At 37.9% G+C, this 26,381-nt stretch overlaps 1 protein-coding gene and 1 non-coding gene across 9 annotated transcripts in view; one reads left to right on the plus strand and one right to left on the minus strand.

Moving 5' to 3' along the window:
- The window catches only part of CADPS2 (calcium dependent secretion activator 2), a 545,032-nt gene that overhangs the window by 241,006 nt on the left and 277,645 nt on the right, over positions 1-26,381 (minus strand). For all 8 annotated transcript variants that reach the window (XM_049641753.1, XM_049641747.1, XM_049641748.1 and 5 more), the window contains one exon: positions 23,672-23,783. In XM_049641753.1, the coding sequence (XP_049497710.1) occupies positions 23,672-23,783 (112 nt within the window). The remainder of the gene's footprint in view (positions 1-23,671; positions 23,784-26,381) is intronic.
- On the plus strand, positions 25,597-25,698 carry LOC125931120 (U6 spliceosomal RNA). The gene has a single exon (XR_007460376.1). It is a non-coding gene; the product is annotated as a U6 spliceosomal RNA (small nuclear RNA).

The following is a 26,381-nucleotide window of genomic DNA, read 5'->3' on the forward strand; positions in this document are numbered from 1 at the left end:
AGAGGAGAGGAGAGGAGAGGAGAGGAGAGGAGAGGAGAGAATTCCAAGCAGGGTCTGTGCTGTCATTGCAGAGCCTGATGTGGCGCTCGATGCCACGAACCATGAGATCATGACAAGAGCTGAAATTAAGAGCCACATGCTTAACTGACGGAACCACCCAGGCGCCCTCACAAAGTAATTATTTTTAATAAAATTTCCAAGTGATTATTTTCTAATACCACAGCTTCACAGAGCCGACACAGGAGAGACAAGCTTACTTTTCATATCTTACAGGCCGTATACAACCACACTTCATTTTATTGCATTTCACTTTATTGTGCTTCGCAGATACTGCGTTTTACAAATTGAAGGTCTATGGCAATCCTGTGCCGAGTTGGTCTGCTGGTGCCCTTTTTCCAATAGCATTCACTCACGTCACGTCTCTGTCAAGTTTCAGTAATTCTCATAATATTTTAAACTTTTACGTTGTATTTGTCATAGTGACCTGTGATCAGCGAAGAACTGTGACATTACTAATTTAATTGTTTGGGGCATCACAAACCACATCCACATAAGACAATGAACTTAACTGATAAATTTGTGTTTTTCTGAATGCTTTACCAACTGGTTATTCCACTGTATCTCACCCTCCCCTTGGGCCTTCCTATTCCTGGAGACACAACAATACTGAAATCAAGATAATAACCCTACAATAGTTTCTAAATGTGAAAGAAGGAGTCACACATCTCTCACTTTATTTACCTTTTTAAATTTTTATTTATTTTGAAAGTGAGAGAGAGAGAGAGAGAGAGAGAACGCGAGTGTGCACACCTGTGCAAATGGCAGAGGGACGGAGAGGGAAAGGAGGAGAGAGAATCCTAGTCTGCACTGATAGCACAGAGCCCAATGTGGGGCTCGACCTCAAAAACCATGAGATCGTGACCTGAACCATGAGATCATATCAAGAGTTGGATGCTCAACCGACTGAGCCACCCAGGTGCTCCACATGTCTCTCACTTTACATCAAAAGCTAGAAATCATTAGGTTTAGTGAGGACGGCATGACATAAGCTAAGAGAGGCTGAGGGCTCAGTCTCTTGGGCCCAACAGCCAAGTTGTCAGCAGAAAAGTTTTGAGGGAAATTAAAACTGTACTCCAGTGAATACACAAATGATGATAAAGCAAAACACCCTTATTGCTGATATGGAGAAAGTTTTCACGATCTGGATAGAAGATCCAAGTTGCCACAACATTTCCTTAAGCCAAAGCTTAATCCAGAGCAAGGCCCTCTCTTCAATTCTAAGCAGGCTGAGAAAGGTGAGGAAGTTGCAGAAATGTAAAGCTAGCAGAGGTTGGTTCACGAGCTTTAAGGGAAGAAGCCATTTCTATAACATAAAGGTGCAAAGTAAAGCAGCTCGTGCTGATGTAGAAGCTGCAAGTTATCCAGAAGATCTAGCTAATAAAAGGGGCTATACTACACAACAGATTTTCAACGTCCAGGAAGGTGTCGTCTTAGACTTTCATAGAGAGGAGAAGCCAATTGCTGGGTTCAAAGCACCAAAGGGACAGGCTGACTCTCTTGTTAGGGGCTAATGCAGCTGGTAACTTTAAATTGAAGCCAAAGCTCATGTACCATTCCAAAAATCCTAGGGCTGTTAAGAATTACGCCAAATCTACTCTGCTTGAGCTCTGTAAATGGAATAATGAAGCCTTGATAACAGCACATCTGTGTACGCCACGGTTTTGTGGCTATTCTAAGCTGACTGCTGAGAACTACTGCTCAGGAAAAAACATTCTTTCAAACTATTACTTCTTAATGACAATGCACCTGGTCACCCAAGAGCTCTTCTGGAGATAGACAATGAGATTAATGCTATTTCCACACTGGCTAACACAACATTCATTCTGTAGCCCAAGAGTCAAGGAGTGATTTTCACTCTGAAGTCTTATTTAAGAAACATTTTTTAAGGCTAAAGCTGCTCTAAATAACGGTTACTTTGACAAATCTAGGCAAGGTAAATGGACAGCCTTCTGAAAAGAAGTCACCATTTTTTTAAAGTTATTTTTTTTTAGGGGGGGGGGGGAGAACATGCACAAACAGGGGAAGGGCAGAGAGAGAATCCCAAGCAGGTTCCTCACTGTCAGTACGGAGTCCAACACGGGCCTCAATCCCACAACCCTGAAGACCTGAGCTGAAATCAAGAGTCAGATGCTTAACTGACTGAGCCACCCAGGTGCCCCGGAGTCACCATTTTAGATGCCATTAAGGACATCTACGATTCACATGAAGAGGTCAAGGTAACAGTAGGAGTTTGGAAGAAGTTGATTGCAAGTCTCCTGGATGATTCTGGAGAGTTTTAAGAGTTCAGTGGAAGAAGTGACTGCAGATGTGGTGTAAACAGCAAGAGAACCAGAAGTGGAACCCGAAAATGTGACTAATTATTCCTTGAGACACAACAATATTGAAATTATGCCAATTACCCAGCAATGGCCTGTAAGTTTTTAAGCGAAATAAATCACAGTACAAATGGCTATCATCTCATCACACTTTAATAGGTAAGGAGGTACTTTTTATAGATGACTAAAGAAAGTGATTTCCTGACATGGAATCTATTCCTAATGAAGATGCTGTGAAGATTGTTGAATTGAAAATAAAGGATTTATCATATTATCTAGACTTCATTGATAAAGCAATGGCAGAGTTCAAGAAGATTGACTAATTCTGAAAGCAATTCTACTGTGTGTAAAATGCTATCAAACAGCATCGCATGCTAGAGAAATTGTTCATGAAAGGAAAAGTCAACTGACATGGCAAACTTCGTGTATCTTAAGAAATTACCAGGGTCACCCCACCCTGATCATTCAGAAATCATCAACATCAAGGCAGGATCCTCCACCAGCAAAAAGATTACAATTTGCTGAAAGCTCAGATGATGGTTAGCATTTTCAGTAGTAAGTGTTTTTTAATTAAGGTATATACTCTTTAAGTTTATGAGAGAGAGAGAGAGAGAGAGAGAGAGAGAGAGAGAGACACCGACCTAGTGGAGGAGGGGCAGAGAGAGGGGGAGAGAGAGAATCCTAAGCAGGCTCTGTACTGTCAGCACAGAGCCCAATGCAGAGCTTGAACTCTCAAACTGTGAGGATATGACCTGAGCTGAAGAATCAGATGCTTAACAGACTGAGCCACCCAGGCACCCAAAGGTATGTACTTTTTAAAGACACTGTTATTGCACTTATATTACAGTATATTATAAATTTTTTTTCAATGTTTTTTATTTATTTTTGGGACAGAGAGAGACAGAGCATGAATGGGGGAGGGGCAGAGAGAGAGGGAGACACAGAATCGGAAACAGGCTCCAGGCTCCGAGCCATCAGCCCAGAGCCGGACGCGGGGCTCGAACTCACGGACCGCGAGATCGTGACCTGGCTGAAGTTGGACGCTTAACCGACTGCGCCACCCAGCCGCCCCTACAGTATATTATAAATGTAACTTTCACATGCACTGAGAAAACAAAAAATTCAATTGACTCACTTTATGATATTCATTTTATTGCAGAACTCTGGAACCAAGTTCACAATATCTCTGAGGCATGTCTGTATGTAAAATGATGTATTTCCCCCTTGTTAGTCAGATTATTTAGACACAGCTTATATCAAGGCCTTGATATTTTTAAATGGGAAGCCTATATCCTGAAGGATAAAGATATGAAATGTAGTGTAGGTGAGCCTGAGTGGCTAAGTCAGCTGGAGCCTCTGACTCTTGATTTTGGGTCATGGGATCGAGCCCCACACGTCGGGCTCCTGGCTGAGTGTGGAGCCTGCTTAAAATTCTGTCTCCCTTTATCCCTCTCCCCTGCTTGCACACGAGCTTTAAAATTTAAAAAAATGAAATGCAGTATATTATACTTTAAGCCATTCTTATTTTATACCAAAGTGAGAAGTAAACAAACCTGAAGTTTCTATGTAAATGAAAGAATTATAAACATGCTCATGTGTTTAAAAGCAAAACATGGCAACTAAACTTGGCATGCTCTGCCAAAAAAAAGAAAAAAAAAAGTCTTCATTTCTGTGGATAAGTGGAACTATTCACACAGAAATTTTCAAGCAAAGCTCTTTTTCTAAGAAAGACAACAGTCATAAAAGCTTCTTAAACTATTCTCAACTCCCAAGTTGTTAAATGTATCTACTATTTTGAGACTTTGCTCAAAGCCTATCCTAAAAGCCACGGTTGAGTTGAATCCAGCAAATCTATACACTTGAGCACATAAAGGCACATCCAGGAACAGAGAAAATGGCATTTGTGGTATCTTCAAAAACTGTATTACAGAATTAGTCCTCTGTGACTGCTAAAGTATCCAATGGAATATTTTACAGATTCTTTCTTAAATGAGTTTTAAAAAAAAGTGATGATTTTTGGCTCAAACCAGTAGACAAAATAATGTTATTACTAACTTAGAGGATGATTCCAAAAATGAAACAAAGACTAAGAGTTGTAGATCTAACCTCTGAAGCTATAGCTTCCATTTCCCTAGCAATTCTGGAAAGCTTTTTCTCTTTCTCCCCACATCCCCCCCTCAATTTATTTTGGCATGAGCCAACTACATATACATACTTTATTCCTTTTTAATTCTTCCTTCTATGTTTACACAAAAACTGATGTTGTTCCAAACTCCATAAGCCTTAAACAGGAAGAGATTATTTAAATGAAAACTTTTGACAGTTTCTCATTCTCTAAATGCTGATGACAGTTATCAAATAAGGTCCCAAAACAACTAACTGCATCTGATCCACAAATTAAGGATCATCTCACTGTGGAACACCATCATTTTTGCCACATTTTAGATTCCTAGTGAGTAATTCTAAGTGATATCAGTGGAAGGATTTACTACTTAAGTAAACATTTGAGGGCTCATTATATGGGGACACGAAAAGGTAAAAGAATATGGATGACTCAGATCCCTCACGGAGTTTACAGTTTCTTGTTATTGGAGCTAAGATCTGATGATATAATATCGGATAATATCTGATGATATCACTTTCTCCTATTGCCCTTCTATCCCTAAGATGTGCAAAGGTTTCTCATTTTGTCAGTCTCTAGGTTTACTCACTGTCATTTCTTTGGTGGCTCTGTTCTATCACATTTGAAGCCAATTCCTTGTGTTACATTTCCTCCTTTTGAAATACCTGAAATTGTTTGTCAGGAAGAAACACTGACATGTGTAACCAATGGAGATCCATACCTATGCTATCTGTTGTTTCTAAAGGGACTGTACTGGTGAATAAACCCTGAACTTAGTCTTAACAATGGCTGTAAAATCGTTTCCAGGTTCCCAAACTGCACAAGCATGAAGTGGTCACACTCCTCTACGTGATGGTGCCAAGGATGTTAACAGACAAGAGGCAGCTCCCAATGTGTAGAGCTCCAAGGGCCAAGGAGAGTAAAGGACAAAGGAGTTCTGTTTCAGATGCATAACGAGGGTCTAGTCAAGAGATCCTAAACACTGCCAGGACAGGGTATCTTCACAGTGCCTGCTAGGACAGGATCTCAGTACTGTCAACGGACAGATATTATTATGCATTTTTACTTTACCTTTTTTCAGATGGGACACTTGTAGTTCTCTTGTTCCTGTTCCACCGCTATAGACTGGATTTGTGCTAGGGCAAGGTGGGGAGGGGAGGTGGAGGCAGTTACACATGAACTTGAATTCACAGGTCACCAGGCTGCAAAGAGCCACAGCTGGGACTGATGGAGAAGCTGGACCGGATGAGACTTTGGGGTGATGCCCTTGAGTTGAAGTGAATGTGTTCTGTATGTAGGAGGCAGGGTAACACAATCATTCTCTTTGGCTATACGGGCGAACTACAGCTGATCATCTGTTTACCAGGATTTGTGCTTTTACTAGCATAGAGCTGCTGCCGGATGCAGCTAGTCAGCCAGAGGCTATGTTTTTGAGCTCCTCTTACATCGAAGTAGGGACATATGAAAGTTCTAGCTAATGGAATATGAAGAGAAGTGGTCAGTGTCACTTTGGGGAAAAATTAAGATACATCCCTCTTTACTCATCTGCTAGCCAAATCCAGAGATGCCACTGCTCTAGGAAATGAGAGCAACCAGAGCCCTGAATCACCAGGTGGAGGACATCTACCCCATCTATCGGTAACACCCACAGTAAAGTGTTCTACAGGTGTTACTGTTTGGAACAAGTGAAATGTTTGTCACAGCATTTCATAGAATCCTAAGTAAAACATTAACAAAGTTCTGCTTCATGTATCTTCTTTCACAGGTAAGCACTTACAATTCTTAAGATAAGCAGTTCTACTTGAAAATGACCCGGTACAGGAGCACCTGGGTGCCTCACGGTTAAGCATCTGACTTTGGCTCAGGTCATGTTCTCATGGTTTCCTGGGCTTGAGCCCCAGGTCAGGCTCTGGGCTGACACCTTGGAGCCTGCTTTGAATTCTCTCCCTCCCTTCTTCCCTCCCTGCCCCTCCCCATCTCAGACCTCTCTCAAAAATAAACAAACTTGGGGTGCCTAGGTGGCTCAGTCGGTTAAGCACCTGACTTCAGCTCAGATCATGATCTCACAGTTCACAAGTTCGAGCCCCACATCAGGCTCTGTGCTGACAGCTCAGAGCCTGGAGCCTGCTTTGGATTCTGTGTCTCCCTCTTTCTCTGCTCTTCCACCTCCCTCCCTCTCAAAAATAAACATTAAAAAAAAATTAAAAAATAAACTTAAATTATTAAAAAAAGGATTTGGCACAATTAAAATATTTAACAGATATAAAGATTTATTAAGGATTCTGCTATATTCCAGGTTCACATCCAAATTAAACTATAGCTATGTACAAAATAGTTAGCTTCTTCTATTAAGCAAACTATTCTTTGCCATCCATTTCTCTGAACCTTTCTATACACATTCCTGCTTCTTCTAGTTTATTTTTGTCACCAACACTTGAAATGTCTTGTCACTTAGCATGGCACACACATTTTATGATTCCTTACCTTAAATATAAAGCCAATGTATCTTCTTCATAATAAAATGTCAAAGTTACTTGCCATGTTTGTTGAGGTGTAAATGAAAAACACGATTTTTTTTTACACTTTGTTTAAAATTCTTTCAAATTTAATATACAGGAAGAAAAAACTTAAGAATGAAATGTAAATATACACATACACATAATGTTTAGAGTAATAGGAGTTCATAGGATCTCTGTTCTAACATATTTGTACAAGCTGACATCTCTACATTGCTTTCCTAATTAAAATACCTTAGTTAAAGCGAAGTCATGTACATTTATGCACATACCACATTAGTTGAACTCTGTGACCTATCCACTTAAAGCCTTCTAAACAATTTCAACAAGGTCTTAAAAATGTAAAAGCTAAGGGAAAAAATCTAGAAGAACTAGAGAGGGATAGATAGGCCCTGGGGCCAGATAAACAATTCACTGCTTTCCTATAAGTATCTGTTAGCAGAGAGGAAGAAAAAAGAGTATATGACCACAATAATTGCATTTTAGTCTTAAAGTAAAATAGAGATACATACTTGGTACAATTCTAGCTCAAAGATGGGTGCAACCAGCAATTCTGGAAGGGATCAGGACAGACTGCATAGAGGAATGAATTACTTCCATTTGGGAGTCTAAAAGAACACATTAAGAATTACAAGGCAAGACATAGGGAAGAAACTAAGACAAAGACATGAGGCTGTTGGAACTAAGCCAAAACAAAAACACGAATTCAAGAAGATACACATACCCCTATTATCTCTTGCTGCATTATTTACAGTAACAAGCAACTCAAGTGTCCACTGATAGATGAAGACAGAATACAAGCATGGAATATTATGCAGCCATAAAAAAGGATGTTCCCATTTGAAACAAAATGGACGGACTTAAAAGGTATTAAGTGAAATAAGTTAGAACAAATGCCATATGATTTCACTTATATGTGGAAACTAAAAAATGGAGAAACAAAAAAAAAAAGCAGACTCTAAAATACAGAAAATTGGTGGTTGCTGAGGGGAGGTAGATGGTATGAGCAAAATAACTGAAGGAGATTAAGAGGTACAAACTTCCAATTATAAAATAAGTCACAAAGATAAAAAGTACAGCTTAGGGAATATAGTCAATAATACTGTTAAAAAAAACAAAAAACAAAAGGTAAGGGAGAATTCTGTGAAGACATTTTGAGAATTAGGAAGACAACTATAGAATTGAGACCAGGGGCCAAGTAAGCAGAAAAACCAGAAGGTGATACACTGCATTTAAGCTGGAAAGTGTTTTAGGGAGTAGGAAATAGCTGTCAGTGTCAAATGACAATTGAGAGGTTAAGCACAGGAAAAACAGAAAGGGTATTGCTTGGTTTAACAGACAAATTACTCAAGATCTCAGCAAGTTATGTGAGGCCAGACTGCAATAGTTTCAAGAACAAAAATCTATTTGAGGAATAGGAAAAGACCTCACCTGACTCCTAAGTGATGTCAGGGCAAGTCAGGCAAGATCACTTCGGCTAGAAAAGCACTGTTGGCCAAGGCGGGGGGAATAAAGCCAGAAAGCATGAAGACGGTAAGGAAACGGGAAGCTTGTGCTGACAGATGAGACCAGAAAGGAAGACTAGGGATAGTCTGTAAAGGAGATGTTTTGCTAAGGAGTTTATAAGGTTATCCCATAACATGCATTTAGAAGATACTTTTAAGCCAGGGAATGACAACCAAATTTGTATATCCTGGAGTAAAGAATTAATACCCCTCTACCCATCTGTACGCATCCCAGATGCAGTCATGTAACTCAATGTGTGGTGAGGTATCCTGACATTCAACTAAGAGATGATCTGGCCTTGGAAATACACCTTTAAAAGACAGTAAGGTGGCAGTGAAAATGCTATTAGCTGGAATCATGTTTCAATTGTGATTAAACATCCTTTTTCTGAGGGGAGCTTCGGTGGCTCAGTTGGTTGAACATCTGACTCTTGATTTTGGCTCAGGTCATGATCTCACCATCGTAGGATTGGCCCTGTGTCCACCTCATGCTGGGCATGGCAACTGCTTGGGATTCTGTCTCTTCTCTTTCCCTTTGCATGCCCCCCCCCCCTAAAAAATCCTTTATGTGGACAATCAGATGTCCTCGAGACACAGCTGTTTTAAGGACATGCGCAAGGGAACATCTCCCCAGATATGTAGAGTTGTCTTGATAAGAGACCTTGATTTTTGGGTTCAGTTGACATTTTTCTATCTTTCTCCTTCAAATGACAGAGATTTTATACATTAGCCAAGATTCACACTGACTATTCCTTGTGAACCTCTCAAGTACCTTCCTGAGAGTTATAACCTTGAGAGAAAGAATAACTGAATTTAGTTCATTTCAATCAATTTTTATTTAGCACATGTTAATAACTAGTATATATTTTCTCCAGTATCGGGGGCCTCTGTATTTTCAGTGCACGGAGAAGATAAATCGAAAGATTTTTCTGAGAGAAATCTACATCCTTCTTAGTAACACTTTCCTGTGTTTTAATACACATGAGGTTGCTTTGTCTAAATTATTTTTCCTTCCATTTAATATCCCTGCTTCCTGTCCTACTTAGCTGAAACAAAGAACACCTGCTCATTCTCACTAACACAATGCTCTTTTGTATACTGAAAGATTACCATTAAGTCTTCTGTCAACCTTATTGTCCGTGGGCTAAATCCAGTTCCCTTTATTTTTAAAGTTGGAAAGAATCCTGGAATTTACAATATGGAACTGATCCAACTCCCGACCCCTTACCAAATGTGCACCTGACCTGACGGAACCACACAATTGCTTCCTTTATATAGTGCTTTTCAAATAAGGCCTTTTTCGAAAAATCAGTCAATAAATAAAACAGTACAAGAAATATTATCATCTTGATTAAATACTTTTCCATGACATTAATTGTTAAAAGACAGAGATGAAAAACTTTGTTATTTGCATGATGGGAGCTGGGAAAAGGGTACGGAAAAGAAAAACCAAGGTGTCAAAATTCTTCAATCTTTTCTGAAATCCCGACTTAATAATGAACCATTATGTGAAGAATTTCTTCGAAGGCATTCAGCAGACTCTGCTCCCTGAAGGCAGAAGCTATGGTGTGGTAAAGTAGCTCATCAGCGCCTTACAGGTTAATTTAAGTCAGTATCTTCAATTAAACTCTTCCTCACCATGGTCCCCTAGCTTCAAATCTGGGGTAGATACTTACACCAAGCATTTTGGGTGGCTGAATGGATGGATGCATGCAGAGAGAAACCCAAAACGAAAATACAAGCCTAAAATGGATACTTCACTGAGGTGAAAAGAGAAAAAGGCTTGCCAACTAAAGTACTGCCAAACGTGGTAACAGAAAATGACCATAGTCAATGTCAGAATCTGTATGCCGTTTACTTGCCAGTCTGCAAAAAGTTAAGTAACTCTCCTTTTCCATTCCTGGACTGTGGTAGGTAGAGTAAGTTTCCCAAAGACGCCTACAACCTAATCCCCAGAATCTGTGAATATGCTCTCTTCTAAGGCAAAAGGGAACTGAAGTAGCAGATGGAATTGCAGATTGCTAACTGGCCAACCTTAAAATCAGAAGATAACCCAGGTTATCCAGGTGGGCCTCACACAACTACAAGAGTTCTGAGGGGTGTTTCAGTGGCTCAGCTGGTTAAGCGTCCAACTCTTGGTCTCGGCTCAGGTCAAGATCTCACGGTTTGTGGGTTGGAGCCCTGGGTCTGGCTTTGTGCTGACAGCACAGAGCCTGCTTGGGATTCTCTGTCTCCCTCTCTCTGCCCCTCCCCCACTAGCTCACTTGCTCGCTCTCAAAATAAACAAACTTTAAAAAAAGAATTCTTAGATATGGAAGAGGAAAGCAGAAAAGTGGGTGTTGGAGCCATGTGATGTGAGAAACATTCAAATTCAAATTAGCCATTGATGGCTTTGGTATGGAAGGGGCCATGAGCCAAGAATACAGGCAGTCTCTAGAAACTGAAAAAGTAAAAATAAATTGCATTCTCCCTTAGATCCTCTGGAAAGAAACGCAACTCTTCCAACATCTTGATTTTAGCTCACTGAGACTCATTTTGGACTTCTGACCTCCACAATAAATTTGTGTTTTTAATAATTTGTTAAAGTCCCAATTGAAACTAATACAGACAATAAAGGCTGAGATTTGATCAAAAAAACACTAAATGCTGAGATTAAAAGAACACTAAATTTACCTTTTAAATTTCTTCTGCCAAGTGTGATTCAAAGATATTTTTACACACAGACTTCAATCAGTAGCTTCGTCTCATTACTTTAACGAGAGGTTTTTGTGTGTGATTATCTCTCACATACCTGAAGCATCCTGCTTGTATGAAATATTTGGAAAAGTTTTTGTGTGTTAAAATTTTGACTTATCATATACATTTTTAAGTGCTTAACAATGAGGCTGATTATTTTGGTTACTACAATGAAGACCATCTGCATGTATTTCTAGCAAATTTCAAATTCTATACACCCACATGATCAAGAATCATTTCTTCCATTGCAAAGTCTTTCTTGAAGATTTTGAAGGAGGGACAGTCAAGGCTGTCACTGTATTTTTATGACGTGATTAAAGATACTGGCCTTTATTCATCTTCCTATATCATTTTTATTGCTTGTAAGGTATCGATTTCATACTTCTCCTTGGAAGAGCAATATATTCCATCACTGTTATATCTGTGTTTTTTAAGATTTAACTGGACAGAAAAATGTCATTACTATTCTTGATCTATTCCCCTCAACCATAAATTATGAATAGCGGTAACCTTTATACTTCCCTAACCAATACAGTTCCTGTCAGAGGACACGGCATGAGTAGCTTTATCCCGTTTCTTTTTACTAGGCTGGTTGTAATAATGCCTGGCATTTATAAAGAACCTTTCAACTGAATGCCTCAAAGTGCTTTGTGAAATTTAAATTAATTCTCACATCACCCTTAAAGGATAGGCGTTACTCTGGTTATGTAAATAATTTGACACTGAAGTTAAATGGATACCTAAGAAAATTTCTTCAGGATAACAATGGACACTTTCAATGTTACCTCCCCCTCCTTAATCCAACAAATTATTCCCTTAATTATTTCACAAACGTTATAATAACTAATGTAGCTTTGTTCTCGCTGTGGTTATTAAATACTGTAAGGATTTTTAGAGCCAAGTCAATTTTATTTCTTAATCCAGAATATACGATAGTAGGATGGGAAGGAGGAAATTACAGACTGTCTAAACCTGGATAACTTCAGCTGCATCCTTAAAATATATTTGATTCACATTCAGTATATGGTAAGATGGAGGTATGTGGAAGATAAAGATTAGGGCAGAGAATGAGAAGTTGAGTGATCTGTCCACTTGTCCCCATGGCTACCATGACAAAGCCAATACCAGAATCCAGGTCTTCTGGAAGCAGGTTTTAAATTTTCAGTTTCTGGTGCTCAAGAACCAATATGAATCATGCACCTTTTACCTAAGGAATTTATTTTTGATTCAAACGCTGCAGATAATAACTAGTAGGGAACAAAGTACTTAGCTTTTTGGCATCAGCACTAAAGACCATGATGATGAATATTCCTAAGTTGTTATGGATAGCAGCAAGATGCATAGGAACTTCTTTTCTTAATGCAGCAACTACAAGAAGAGGTTAGCAATGGATCTGAGGCTCTTCCAACTTGCTTATTCCATGTATTATAAGGAGAGAGCCTGACTCTACTAGAACCTCACTCTTCTTATAGGATCCAAACCTTACATTATTCTGCAATTGTTGTTTATAACTTGAAGCTCAGGCATTCAAAGGGAGTCATTCTACTGTCTGCTATAATTTTGCATATGAGAAATAAAACAGAACCAGGCCAAGTTCAAGAGATTCATTTGTTCATTCATCTTCCCAATATTAGCTGCACATGTATTATAGGTTAGATACTGTTAGATGTTGGTGAAATGACAGTATGTCCTTGGCCTCACCTTCAACAGGAAATGGAGATACACTATTGTAAGGTTCTTACACTATACTCAGTGCTATAATATCACTTGAAGTTAGGCTGTGATGATTTAAAGCAACACCTAGAATAACAGTTATTGATAAAAAAATGGAACCACTGAATATACAATTAGTTGGGGCGCATGGGTGGCTCAGTCAGTTGAGCATCCGACTTTGGTTCAGGTCATGATCTCACGGTTCAGGAGTTCGAGCCCTACATCGGGCTTGCTGCTGTCAGCTCAGAGCCTGCCTTCGGATCCTCTGTCCCCACCTCTGCCCCACTCATGCTCTCTCAAAAATGAATAAATATTAAAAAAAATTGGTTAGTCTAAAGAGAAAAAAGGGAATAAAGGACATGAGACACAAAGAATACCTAAATGACAGATTTAAACTTAACCATATCAAAAATTGTAATAAAATATAGTTTAAATACTCTGATTAAAAGACTACCAGATTGACTAAAAAAAAAAGACCCAGCTATACATTGCTTAAATATATTTTATTTTTTTAAGTAATCTCTACACCTGATGTGGGGCTCGAGCTCACAATCCCAAGATCAAGAGTCACATGCTCCACTGAGCCTTAAATAAACATATTTTAAATGTAAAGAAGTAGATTAAAGGATGGAAAAAGACGTGATATGCTAACACTGGTTTTAAAAAACTTGGGATGGCTAAGATAAAGTAGATTTTATTTATTATTAGTAGTAGTAATAGTAGTAGTAGGCCTCATGCCTAGTATGGAGACCAATGTAGGGCTTGAACTCATAACCCTGAGCTGAGATCAAGAATCAGATACTTAACTGACTTAGCCACCCAGGCACCCCTAAGATAAAGGAAATTTTAAAGCGAAGTATATTATGAGGGCTAAGGAAGGTCATTTCATAATGCCAAAGCAGTCAGTTAATTTAAAAATATATACAGATCCTTAATATTTTTGAACAGATCTTCAAGATAGAAGAAACAGAAAATGACAGATCCAGAATAATAGAGATTAGTATCAATCTGTCAGAAATTGTTTTAAAAAAAAGTAAACAGAAAATCAGTAAGTATATGAAAGATCTGAGTAACCTGACCTATCTGACTTCTATGAAACACCCTATTAGACAACAGAAGAATACACAGTCTTTACAAATGCACATGGAAATCCACCAGGTTGTGCGTGATACACTAAGCCTTAGTAAATTTTAAAAGGATCAAAGTTCTAGAAGTATATTCTCTAATTAATAGACTTCAATTAGAAATCAACAACAAAACTCTGAAAAACTCTTATATGGAAACTAAATAGCACATGCTTAATAACCTATGGTCAAAGGAAGAAATCAAAATAAAACCTAGTATTTTCAAAAGAACGAAAATGAAAAAATGTAAGAATTTGTGGGATGCTATGAACGCAATAATTAGGGAATGTGTATTTATAGCACTAAATGTCTATTTTAGAAAAAAGATTTTTCTCATATCAATGCCTTCAGCTTTTAATAAATAGAAAAAGTATAAATTAAACCCAAGGTAAATAAAAGAAATAATAAAGATCAGAGCCCAAATAAATATTAGAAGGAACTTTATCAATCTGATGAAGGGGATCTACCAAAAAAAAAAAAAGTACAGCTAATATTATACTTAATGTTTAAAGACCAGATGCTTACCCCCTAAAACAGAAGACAAGGAAGTCCATTTTCACCACTTGTATTTAACACTGTATTGTAGGTTCTAGTAAGTACAATAAGGCAACAAAAATAAAAACTAGCTAGATTGGAAAGGAAAAACTGTATTTTTAGACAATATTGTCTATGGAGAAACAATCTACGAAATGTTACTGCAACTAGTGAGTTGAGTAACACTGCAGGATAGAAGATCAGTATAGAAAAGTCATCTGTATTTCAATATACTAGTAATACCTAGTTTAAAAAATTAAACAATGCCATTTAGAATAGCATCAAAAATATGAAATAGTCAAGTGACAGATCAGACAAAAGAAATGCAAGACCTGTACACTGAAAACTCTAAGACCTTGCTATGAGGAATGATGCAAGACCTAAAGAAAGAGATATATCACCGTATCCATGGGTCGAAAGACCCAATACTATTGATCAATTCCAAAACTGACCTACAGATTCAATGAAATCATAGTCAAAATAACACCGAGTGTCTTCTTATAGAAAGCTACAACTTGATTTTAAAATTCATAGGGCAAAGAACTATATTACAACAGACAAAACTGGGGAAATCAAAAACAAAAAGAACAAAGTTGAAGAACTATCAGTACTTGCTATGACACACTTATGAGAAAGCTAAAGTAATCAGAGCAGTACACTAGTGGCATTAAGACAGGAAAACAGACCAATGGAACAGACTAGAGAGTCCACAAATAGACCCACAGATACATATACAATTGATTTTCAACAAAAGTGCTAAGGAAAACCAGTGAAGAAAGTCTTTTCAATAAATGGTGCTAAAGGGGCACCTGGGTGGCTCAGTCAGTTGAGCGTTTGACTCCTGATTTCAGCTTAGGTCATGATCCCAGTCATGGAATCAAGCCTTGTATCGAACTCCACACTGAGTGTGGAGCCTGCATGAGATGCTCTCTCTCTCTCTGCCCCTCTCCCCCCTTGCACACGCACTCTCTAATAAACAAATGGTACTAGAACCAGATATTCATATAACAAAAAAGTGAACTTTGACCTATACATCGCTGTAGATATAAAAATTAACTTGGAATGGATCAAAGATCTAAGCATAAAAATCTAAAACTAAAAAACTTTCAGAGGAGAATTCTGACCTTGGGCTAGGCAAAGATTTCTCAGATATAGTACCAAAAGCATAAGCCATAAAAACAAATTCACAAACTGAATTTCATTCATCAAAATTAAAAACTCCTGCTCTTTTAAACACACCATGAGCAGAATACAAAGACAAACTAAAGACTGGGAGAATATTTACCAATATATCTGATAAAGGAGGTATAAACAACTTATTATAGTTTTTCCAAACTCAAGAACAATAAACAGCCCAATTAAAAATTGGGGAAGCTATTTGAACAGATTCATCAAAGAAGATGTATGGGTCAAGAAGATGAATGTATATACCAAGAAGATGTGTGGAAGACAAGCATGAAAAAAAATGTTCAACATGATCAGTATTAGTTGGTAGAGAAAAGAAAATTAAAACCATGAGGAAATAACACCATACTTCTTAAGAAATAAGAGATAAGTACAGTGTACATGGTTTCTAATATTCTGTCTGGGGGAGAGGCAGACCTTTATTACTATGGGAAAACTGAAACACCAACTTCTGCTAACATAATCACCCACATGGACCCACCATGGAGGATGCCTATTTAAACCTGTTCACCCACTTGAATGTGAGTAGGTAAGAATATGCTTTCCTTTACCTCTACAGAGAAGATTTCAGCCAACTCCCTAGAGAAGGTCTGAGGCAGAGTCACTAACAACTGATGCATGTTATCAAAGGTGCTTTTCCTTCAAAGTCAGACTCTGAATGGTAAGTCTTCTCTAACTCTTCACGACATGTGATTAATGAGCAGACATAATTAACTGCAGTTAGAAAAAACAGTTAGAAAAAATTTGCACCATCTATGAATCATCCATGGCCTTCCACCTGTCCGTGGTCCAGCTTGTCACTGGCACGGATCCTGAGACAGGACAGCAGAGTCCTGGGAGGGATGGCTATATGAAATGACTAAAGGAGGACGAGACCTTTTCTGCGAATTTTAGTTTCAGAGAAGCTACAGTGCTTGCTAAAACTACAAAAATTAAAGTCCACAGTATAGGGTGAGTTCAATTAGGCATATGAAATGCAGATGAGTCTCCGTTCCATTTTGCAGTATATGATATTAATTCGCCGGCCACAGCAGCAGGCATCCAGTGCTGGCAATTTCAATAAAACTGGATATTAAATTTCGCTTTCAAAGTCAAGAAAAATACGTATTATGATTTTGCTAGCAGCTTCTCTAATGCTTGATTCATATGTAGATGAATCAAATTCACATAATGCTGGAAACTTTTTTTTAATCCAAATATAAATTTTGACGGTTTGAGTGAAGGAAAGGCCTAAAACGTTTTTTATGAATTTAACTGTATATTTATTTTTGAAAAATTAGGATAGTTATTTAAAACATCTGTAGTTTACTCCTAACTTATTACTGTGTATGTTGAAATCAAAGTTCTATGATGACTGGGTATAAAGCAGGCAATTAGACAAATGTTTAAAGTCTATGAGCTCTAAGGGCACCTGGGTGGCTCAGTTGGTTAAGTGGCTGACTTCAGCTCAGGTCACGATCTCATGGTCTGTGGGTTCGAGCCCCTGTCAGGCTCTGTGCTGACAGCTCAGAGCCTGGAGCTGCTAAGGATTCTGTCTCCCTCTTGCTTTCTGCCCCTTCCCCGCTCACACTCTTTCTTTCTCTCTCTCAAAAATGAATAAACATTAAAAAAATTGTTAAGTCTATGAGTTCTAACCAGTTATATATGGGATATCCATTAAATATGCTAAGTTTGGCATTAATAATTAATGTGGCTGCTGAAAGTTTTAGCATTAACGAAAAACTTACAGAATTCAATTCAATCAAAGCCACACAAATGAGAAAAAGCGAAGAGGATTTACGCCAGAAAAACAAGAGAGTCAAGAAAAAGAATATTAGACTGATCAGTTAATTAGAGGTCCTAAGACAACTATTTCTTTACCTCCCAAGATGACAGACGGGTTAACATACCACTCAATTGCTTATTTCTCTTGTCAAGTTTCAAAAACAAATAAAAATTGTGCATATTCTGATCACTCTTGAGACAGATCTCCTTTGATGCTTCATAAAGCAAACAGAAGAAACAACGAAAAAGGCAAATATATAAGCTAATTTTTACTTGCTACATTAAGACATTACAAGCTGCTTGAAAGATAATAGTTCAATGTAATGGAGTAATCATTTCAGCAATTCTAATTTATCTTAATATTTAAAATGTATATGAAATTAACCACCAGCTGCTATTTCCTTATAGTATTTGTATTTGTAAAACAAACGTGACTGTCACTTTGAATTTATTGGGTATGAACATCTCCATGTTGAGAAATGTTAAATACAAGCAGATAGTCAAATAGAAAAAGTGAGAGAAATACATAAAATGAAACCTTAATTTCAAAAATATAACTACTCTAAAAATGTATATCTAAGAGATAATCAGACTGTTAGTCTTTTGCTATCTTAAAATACTTAATCAAATCAGAAGACGTTCTGGCTCCCCTGGAAAGGAAAATAGCTTCTCTGCTTTGTGGGAGTCTCTATCCTCATAGGGGAAAAACGAGCATCCTTCTGTGGATACCGATGATGTGCTATCAAGACCATGAACTCAGCGCTTGAACAGACACTAACTAGGCTCTTTTTCTAACAACGCTTAGAATGCTTTGATAGAAACACTCCTAAAACTAAAAAGTTACTTGGGTGGAAACTTCAAATATTCATTTTGTACTAAAGAACACCATTCAGCAAGTTAAAAAGTTACCAAGGAGTACAAAAACTAATTCTGAAAGGCTCAATGGAAACTCCGTTGTCCACAAATAGATGTCCTGGAAGCAATTTGGATTTTTATACGGCTATGTTAAGTAAACCTTGCCTTTAAAGTTTTGGGGACAAAATCATCTTAATTTTTTTTTAATTTAGGCAGAGCTGACACATAATGTGACATTAGTTTTAGGTGTACAAACACAGTGATTCTACAAGTTTATACATTATACTATGCTCATCAAAAGCATAGCTACCATAAAGTACTATTGCCGTATCATTGATGAACCACATACTTTTGGGTGCTTGATTGGTCAACGGTTTCCTTCCTAGAACAAGCCCATAATATGAAAAATTCCCTGTTCTGTCTCCAGGTATTCCCTAAGGCACCTGGTAGAGGGTTGGCCACCAATTCAGATGAAAAATCTCCATATGCCACCTCCATTACTATAAATAGGTATTTGCACCTGCCATCTCCAAACGAAATCTGCATGCCAAGTACTTTCCAAAGAACATAACCTTCAACTGGCCAATGCCTACTTAAATTTGAACTATCATTTTACAAAACTATATGCTAGAGAAGATTTTCTCTTATCCCTGGGAGTTATCAGTTCTCAACCCCGGCTGCTTAGTGACACTATTTGTACCAGTGCTTCTCAACCCTACGTGCACACTGTTAGTTCCTGAGAAGTGCTTAAAATGCTCCTTCCTGGACTCACCCCCAACCAAAAGATGAGTGTGGGCCTATAGCCTGAGTCTTTTCATGCACTTCCTAGGGGTTCTTTATGTGCACAGACAGTTGAGTGGCACTATGACATAGAAGAGTGCAGCCAGAGAGGAACATCTGGGTGGCTCAGTTAAGCTTCTGACTCTTGATTTTGACTCAGGTCACAATCTCATGATTTGTGACATCGAGCCCCACAGAGGGTTCCATGCTGACAGCATGCAGCAAGCTTGGGATTCTCTCTCCCTTCCTCCCTATCAAAACAAAGAAACGTAAAAACAAAGTGCCTCCAGAGATTACTGTAGGAAGATGCAAATTATGGCATAAAATATTATGAAATGCATAAAATGGCATTAGCTTAAATAACATTTGGTTCCTGCCTTAAGCCATGAAATTAAATGGGCCCATATTCATACCAAGATTTGTAAAATCTTGCCAAATTTCCTCATCTTATCAGGTGTACTGTTTAATGATTTAGAATATAGGCTTTGGGATCAGAAAACCCAAGTTCAAATACTAACTCTTGCACTTGCTGAGAGGTCTTAATCAGATTCTCACTTTCTGTCTCAACATGGGATGAGACTACCATCCTCAAAGAGGATTAAATGGGGCAAAGAGTCTGATTTCGTTCTCTTGCATTCAAGTTTCATCTATGTTGTTGCATGAATTAATAGTTTATTTCTTTTTATTACTGAATAGCATTTCATTTTATGGATGTACCACAGTTTATGTATCAGTTCCTCCATTGAAAGACATGTTAATGCTTCCAGTTTTTAGCGACTAGGAATAAAGCTGTTATCAACATTCATGTACAGATACTAAGTAGTAAACCTTAGGTAAATACCTAAGAGGGCAACCTCTGGGTAATATGGCATGTCTAGATTTCACTTAAAAACAAAAACAGAAACACTGGCAAATTGTATTCCCAAAGTAGCTGTACAATTTTGCATTTCTACCCAGCAGAGATCAAGTTTGTTGTTTTATATCCTTGTCAGCACTTGTTATTGTCAGCTTTCTTGTACGTTAGCCATTTTACCAACCGTACAGTGGTGGGGTCTCCTTGTGGTATCTATCTATTTTAGGGACTGTGCTGCTCATCTTTAAATTCAACACAATTTTGCTACACAAAATTTTAATTAGAAAACTTCACTTTAAAACTAGGATCTCCAGGTATCGATTTGTAAAAATTTACACTGTAAATTTCAGATCATGTAAGGCTTTTTCCTTCAAATTAAAAAAAAAAATAAAGAAAAAACCCAACTGTTTCTGCTTCCCAATATAAAAGTAGATAGCTATACCAGCAAACATTACTAGTAGCTCTACCAGCCAGCAATGATCACCAGTTTTTTTATTATTATTATTTTAGAGAGTAAGAGAGAGGATGATGGGGAGATGGGGCAAGGGCGAGGAAGAATCTTACGCAGGCTCCACACTCAGCACACAATCCCAACATGGGGCTTGATCCATCAACCCTGGGATCGTGACCTGAGCCGAAATCGAGTCGGACACTCAACCGACTGAGCCACCCAGGTGCCCTGATCACCGCCAGTTTCCTCTAATCGTGCATGCGTATCTGCATGGACTCAGACTACAATATATCTGAAGACCCCAAGTTTAAAGCAGAAATGAATCGGATATGTTTGAGGAAAGGAAGAAAGCCAAGTCTGAAGGAAAGAGGACAGTAAGCAAGATGGCTCTAACAGGAGACTTAAAGGTCAGTTCATGTAGATCAGGGTTCTTCAACGTTGGGATGTCTTGAAATTACCAGGAGGCCCGGTTAAAACACTGCGGCACACCACCTTCAGAGTTTTTGGTCCAGCAGATCTAGTGCAAGGCCTGAGAATCTGCATTTCTAACTCTTCCAGGTGCTGACATCGCTGATTCGGGGTCCCATCTTGAGAACCATTCTTGGACATGCTACACCATGATGAGGACTCTGATTTTTAATAAAAATGTTTTATGTTTATTTTTGAGAGAGAGCGAGAGCAGGGGAGGGGCAGAGAGAGAGGGAGACACAGAATCTGGAGCAAGCTCCAGGCTCTGCACTGTCAGCACAGAGCCCTATGTGGGGCTCGAACCCATGAGCTGTGAGATCATGACCTGAGTCAAAGTCAGACACTTAACTGACCGAGACACCCAGGCTCCCTGAGGAGTCTGATTTTTGTTCCAAATAAATGAGAAGATACTTGAAGATTTTTAGGGCAGAATGATGTGATTTGTTTAGAATTTTAAATAGATCATAGTGGCTGAGGTGTGAAAGCTAGATCAGAGGGGACAACATGATAAATGGGAAAGTAGTAAGGAGACTATTAGCAGCAAGGAAAGGATGGTGTCCTGAATTAGGGTAGAGGAGAAATTAAGATGTGGACGTATTCAGAATAAATTTAGGGAAAGCTGACAGAACTTGCAAATAGATGGAGCATTAAGGTGATGGAAGGAGAAACAAAGTATATGTCATGTCACGGACTTAAAAACTACCTCTATGGAAAACTTTATGGGGTTGCTAATCATAAGTTCTATTTCAGATATATTTAGTTCGAGATAACTGTTAAATGCAACTTAGAAATACTAAGTATGTGGATTGGATGTACAAATCTGAAGCTCCGAGAAAGAAAAATTTTAACTTGGAAGTTATTGCCACATAAATGATATTTATAATCATGGAACCTACTCAGATCATTAGGGTAGTTCAATGGATCCTTAATGGATCCTTAAGGGTGATTTTGCACACCTCCCAGGGTGCAACGTCTGGACACATTTTTGACCATCTTGACTTAAGGCTGGGTGCACTACTGGCATCTGACCAGAGGTCAGGGATGCTGCTAAATATAAAGTGTACAGAAAAGATTCTAACAACAAAGCACTTTCCTGCTCAAAATATCAATAGTGCTGAGGTTGAGAAACCCTTGTATGGAAAGAAAACCTGTCTTGTATGAAGAGGGCAAAGGAGCATGAGGGCTTTCTCAGATATACTAATAACTGGGAAGCATATCACTTACATACCCAATTTAAAACCTGCTTAGGAGGGCACCTGCTGGGATGAGCACTGGGTGTTGTATGGAAACCAATTTGACAATAAATTTCATATATTGAAAAAAAATAACTCCAATAATACTTTTTTATTAAGTATTAAAATGAATGAATAAATAAATAAATGAATTAAAAATATCTAAAGAATTACCTTATAGCATTAGACTTAAAATGGCTATTTGAGTGTGGAAAATAGTCATAAGGAAATAGGGTAAAATTAATAATAGTTTAAATGAAAAACCTGATTTATAAATCCATTGGATCATATGGAGTCTCCAAAGGTCTTCTATAAGATTATGCTACCTGTACATGTACCTTTGCTGAATGAGTTAAGCGCACAAATATGTAAGCACATGAATGAATGAATGGTACGGCCTAGCTCTTAGGTCTTAACAAATACACCTAACAAGGAAACAGAAGAGGAAACCTGGAATATGAATATAGATTCTCAATTTCTGGAGTGTGGGTACAGATTCACAAAATCCCTAGAAATGGGAAACTCTAATCAGGTAAAGGAGACACAAGAGGATACAGATTTGAAATGAATCAAAAGCCCAACTTTGGGGAAAAAAATTTTCAATATACCCAATGATCCCAGTATCCTTCAACATCCACCATCACATAAGCTGTCTGTCCATCATTACCAGAAATTTTCAGGTAAGATTTCTGAAGGCTTTAATCTCGGAAAAATACCTATGAGTTCAGTCTTCAGGTCTGGGTAAGAGAGATCCACATTAGAGAAGGTAACTTTATAGCCTACTCATTGTAGCACATGTACTTTATAAATGGGACTGCAGATAATCTTTCACACAGAGAGGTGTTAAGATCACAAATCCACCCTCATCTTAATGCACTGCCAGCAAGAGCTGAGTATAGTGGAAAGACCCTGGAATTGCGGATAAATATATTCTAGGTATGAAGTGAGTACAGGAAAAAAAAATCCAGAGTTAAAAGATACATGAAAAAGACCTACTCACAGGGAAAACACGAGAGATTGAGACAGAAATACCTTTAGATATTCTATAATTAGTCTAATCATAATGGACCTGAACAGATGGACTTTAAATATCAAGATGCTTCTTTCAACCCATAGACAGAAATGTTTAAATGACAATTACCTTTCACCCAAAAGAACAAGTTGCCCTGTGCCATAAACACCCAATGACCAATGCATGTGTAAGCAAAATGGGTCCCTGACTATGATCTTATATACAACCTTTATATACCCAAAGCCTATCACAGTATTTTCTGTTATTGACAGTTGCCTTTAATAGATCAGAGCTATTAATCCGGGACAATGGAAAATTACAAGTAAATTATTTTATTTAGGTTTTCAACAGTAAGTTCACACACTACATATTGGTCCACCTTAACTGTAAAGCACAAGAAGTAACAATTGTGTGACCTCAAGCACACAGGATTGACCACAACTCACCCTTCCCAGTTCTTTATCTTCAAGGGCCAGGACCCCAGTGCTTTCCGTGAAGAGTTTTACTTTGACCACAGGCCGAGGATGGGTGGTGGTGAAATCACCTTGAGTTCCCCATCTGCAATTAAGGAACAAAGATTTTCTTTAAAATGCAGCATTAATTTTTTTTTTTTTCCCGACAGATGTATCTCCTTAGAAGGCCCATTAAGCAATGCAGAATCTTTTGTGCTCAATGAGATTTTTAGCTTTGCTTTTGTTTCTGACAGATGGCAGAGTCAAGGAGGAAAAATAACAGTAAGTTTTATAGCTTATCAGCTTATAATAATTCCAAAGCTGTTCCAAAAGTTAGCACATTAGAGTATATAACAGTGTGCAATAAGAATTTAGGTTAAGGTAAAGCATTATATACGGAGCTACTAAACTCCATTATTTTATTAATTCAAATACAAATTACAACCCAATTTTTACAGATGCCTGGAGGATAGTGCTAAAAGTTTCTTTATATAAGAGGTGGTTTCACAGAAAACTATTTTTTTGCATGCTAAAAACTTTATCCCATAACTTCTTGGGAAGTCTTTACTAGATATTTTATATTTTAAAAAGTGGAGGTAATTATCTCACATCTATTACTTTATGATTTTTAAAAGCTCCTGTCAAAAGGAAATAAATAAGCACTATAAAAATAGGAGTATTTTACAGTTAATTTCCCAATACACTCTCCTAGGAATGCAGTAAGTCTGTCGACATCTGGCTTTTCAAATCATCATAACAAAATAACATTTTTCTTGGCTTATCTTTTAATTAATAGCATCTCAGCTTTACCACACACCAGTTCATCCTAGTGTGCTTACAAACTCAACTGGCATACACCTGATATTAAAAAATCTTATCACTGTTTCTCATAACTCTAGGATCACAGGCATGAAATGCAGCACAGCATCAAGAAAATGCCATTGAGAAAAACACACTAAAGCGAGATTTAACACAATAAGGATTCCTGCTACAAATAAATCACCATGTTAAAAATATTAATTTTCTCCTCTTATTTAAAAAAAATGAATTTACCATTTTCAAGGCATTATCTAAACTTTATTTTATAAACCATATTCAGAAAGCTTGGGAAATAAAAAAAAATGGAGGAGGTCTAATAAAAACTGAATAACTGATGTCTTCCTTCCCTACCACAACAGTGATAACACTGTAATATGTGTACAGTAAAGCAGAGGCCATTTCAGTGGCCGAAGAAACTAGTATGTAGCTATAATTTGTCCTCCTGAAATTAAAGTCGTATGCCAGAGGGAAAAGAGACATTCAGTTAGAATGGAAAAGCAGCTTAATTTTTATTTTAGACTTCTAGAAAGGGGTTAGCAAAGAATCTTTTTTTGCCATTTCATAGAATTAAGATGGTCTGAGATAAAGTAGAGCTAAATAAATAAAACTAAAAGTAAAAACAGATTCAGAACGAAAATAAGGGAATAGAGAAAAATTCTCAATGTAGTGCGTAGGATCTTAAGACTTGAATAGTCACGGCTATCCAGATGACAACTCTAGAGTAAATTCCCACGACATACTAGTCTTTACTTCGTGTCATGTGGTTCAATTTGGAAAACTAAACCCTTTGAGACATTTCCTTACAAGTGAAATCAAAGATCTGTAGTAAACCATGTAGACACAGCCTAACAGTTTTACATAGAATCTGCTCATCTTTTAAACTAATTCTCTTCATAAAAATTCCTTTGTTATTTTCTTCCCTCTAATGTCAAAAACCTTTGCAAGTGCTTACACTGTTTTCTATGATGGTATGTAACCCCCCATCTACTGCAATTCTCCAAAGCGAAAAGTACTGATGACCACATTAACCATCACTGGGAGACTGTGAATTTCATCTCTGACTCCCATCTCTCTGCCACTTTACATGAAGGAAAATGCACGCTCTCTTGGGCAGCACATATACCAAAACTGGAATGATACAGAGAAGAACAGCATGGCCCCTTTGCAAGGATGATACACAAAGAGAAATGCGTTGCCATTTCCACTGCTAGAGTAAGACAAACCACAATGCATATGTAAAGAACTGTGCTCACTCATGAGTCCATGAACTCCACAAAATTGCCTTGTACCTCAGATCCTTCATAAACAGAGATCTTCAACAACTCTTCATTGATGGGGTTCAGGACAGGCCACTCCAATATATGCCATGTTGGCATATTACCTTGAATTAAAATTACTGAAGAAACAGGAGGTGCAACAAGGAAACTAGGACTCTTCCTTTGTCCCCCTGAAAGCAGGAAATAAATCTCCTACGTGAAAGGTACCCTCCCCTACCCCCCAAACTGGAAGGCAGAAGACATCCTTATTACCAGAGACAGGAAATTTAGGGCCAAGGAAATTACATGAACAAACCTCATTACTTCTTTACTAACTTACTATCCCCAAAGCCCAAACTTCTTTTGACTTCAGTTCTTCACAAATTTATTGTTTGTCTAAGAGATCTAAAAGCTGCCTGCTTTGGTCACTTTGAGTTTCCTATTTCATATATGTACAAATTAAATTTGTTTTTTTATTTTTTTAATGTTACTTTATCCGACAGTGGGGGAGGGGCAAAGGAAGAGAGAGAAAGAGAGAGAGAAAGAGAGAGAGAAAGAGAGAGAGAAGGAGAGAGAGAAGGAGAGAGGGAGAGAAGGAGAGAGGGAGGGAAGGAGAGAGAGAGAGGAGA

The sequence above is a fragment of the Panthera uncia genome, chromosome A2 (genome assembly GCF_023721935.1).
Source record: "Panthera uncia isolate 11264 chromosome A2, Puncia_PCG_1.0, whole genome shotgun sequence".
NCBI lineage: Eukaryota > Metazoa > Chordata > Mammalia > Carnivora > Felidae > Panthera > Panthera uncia.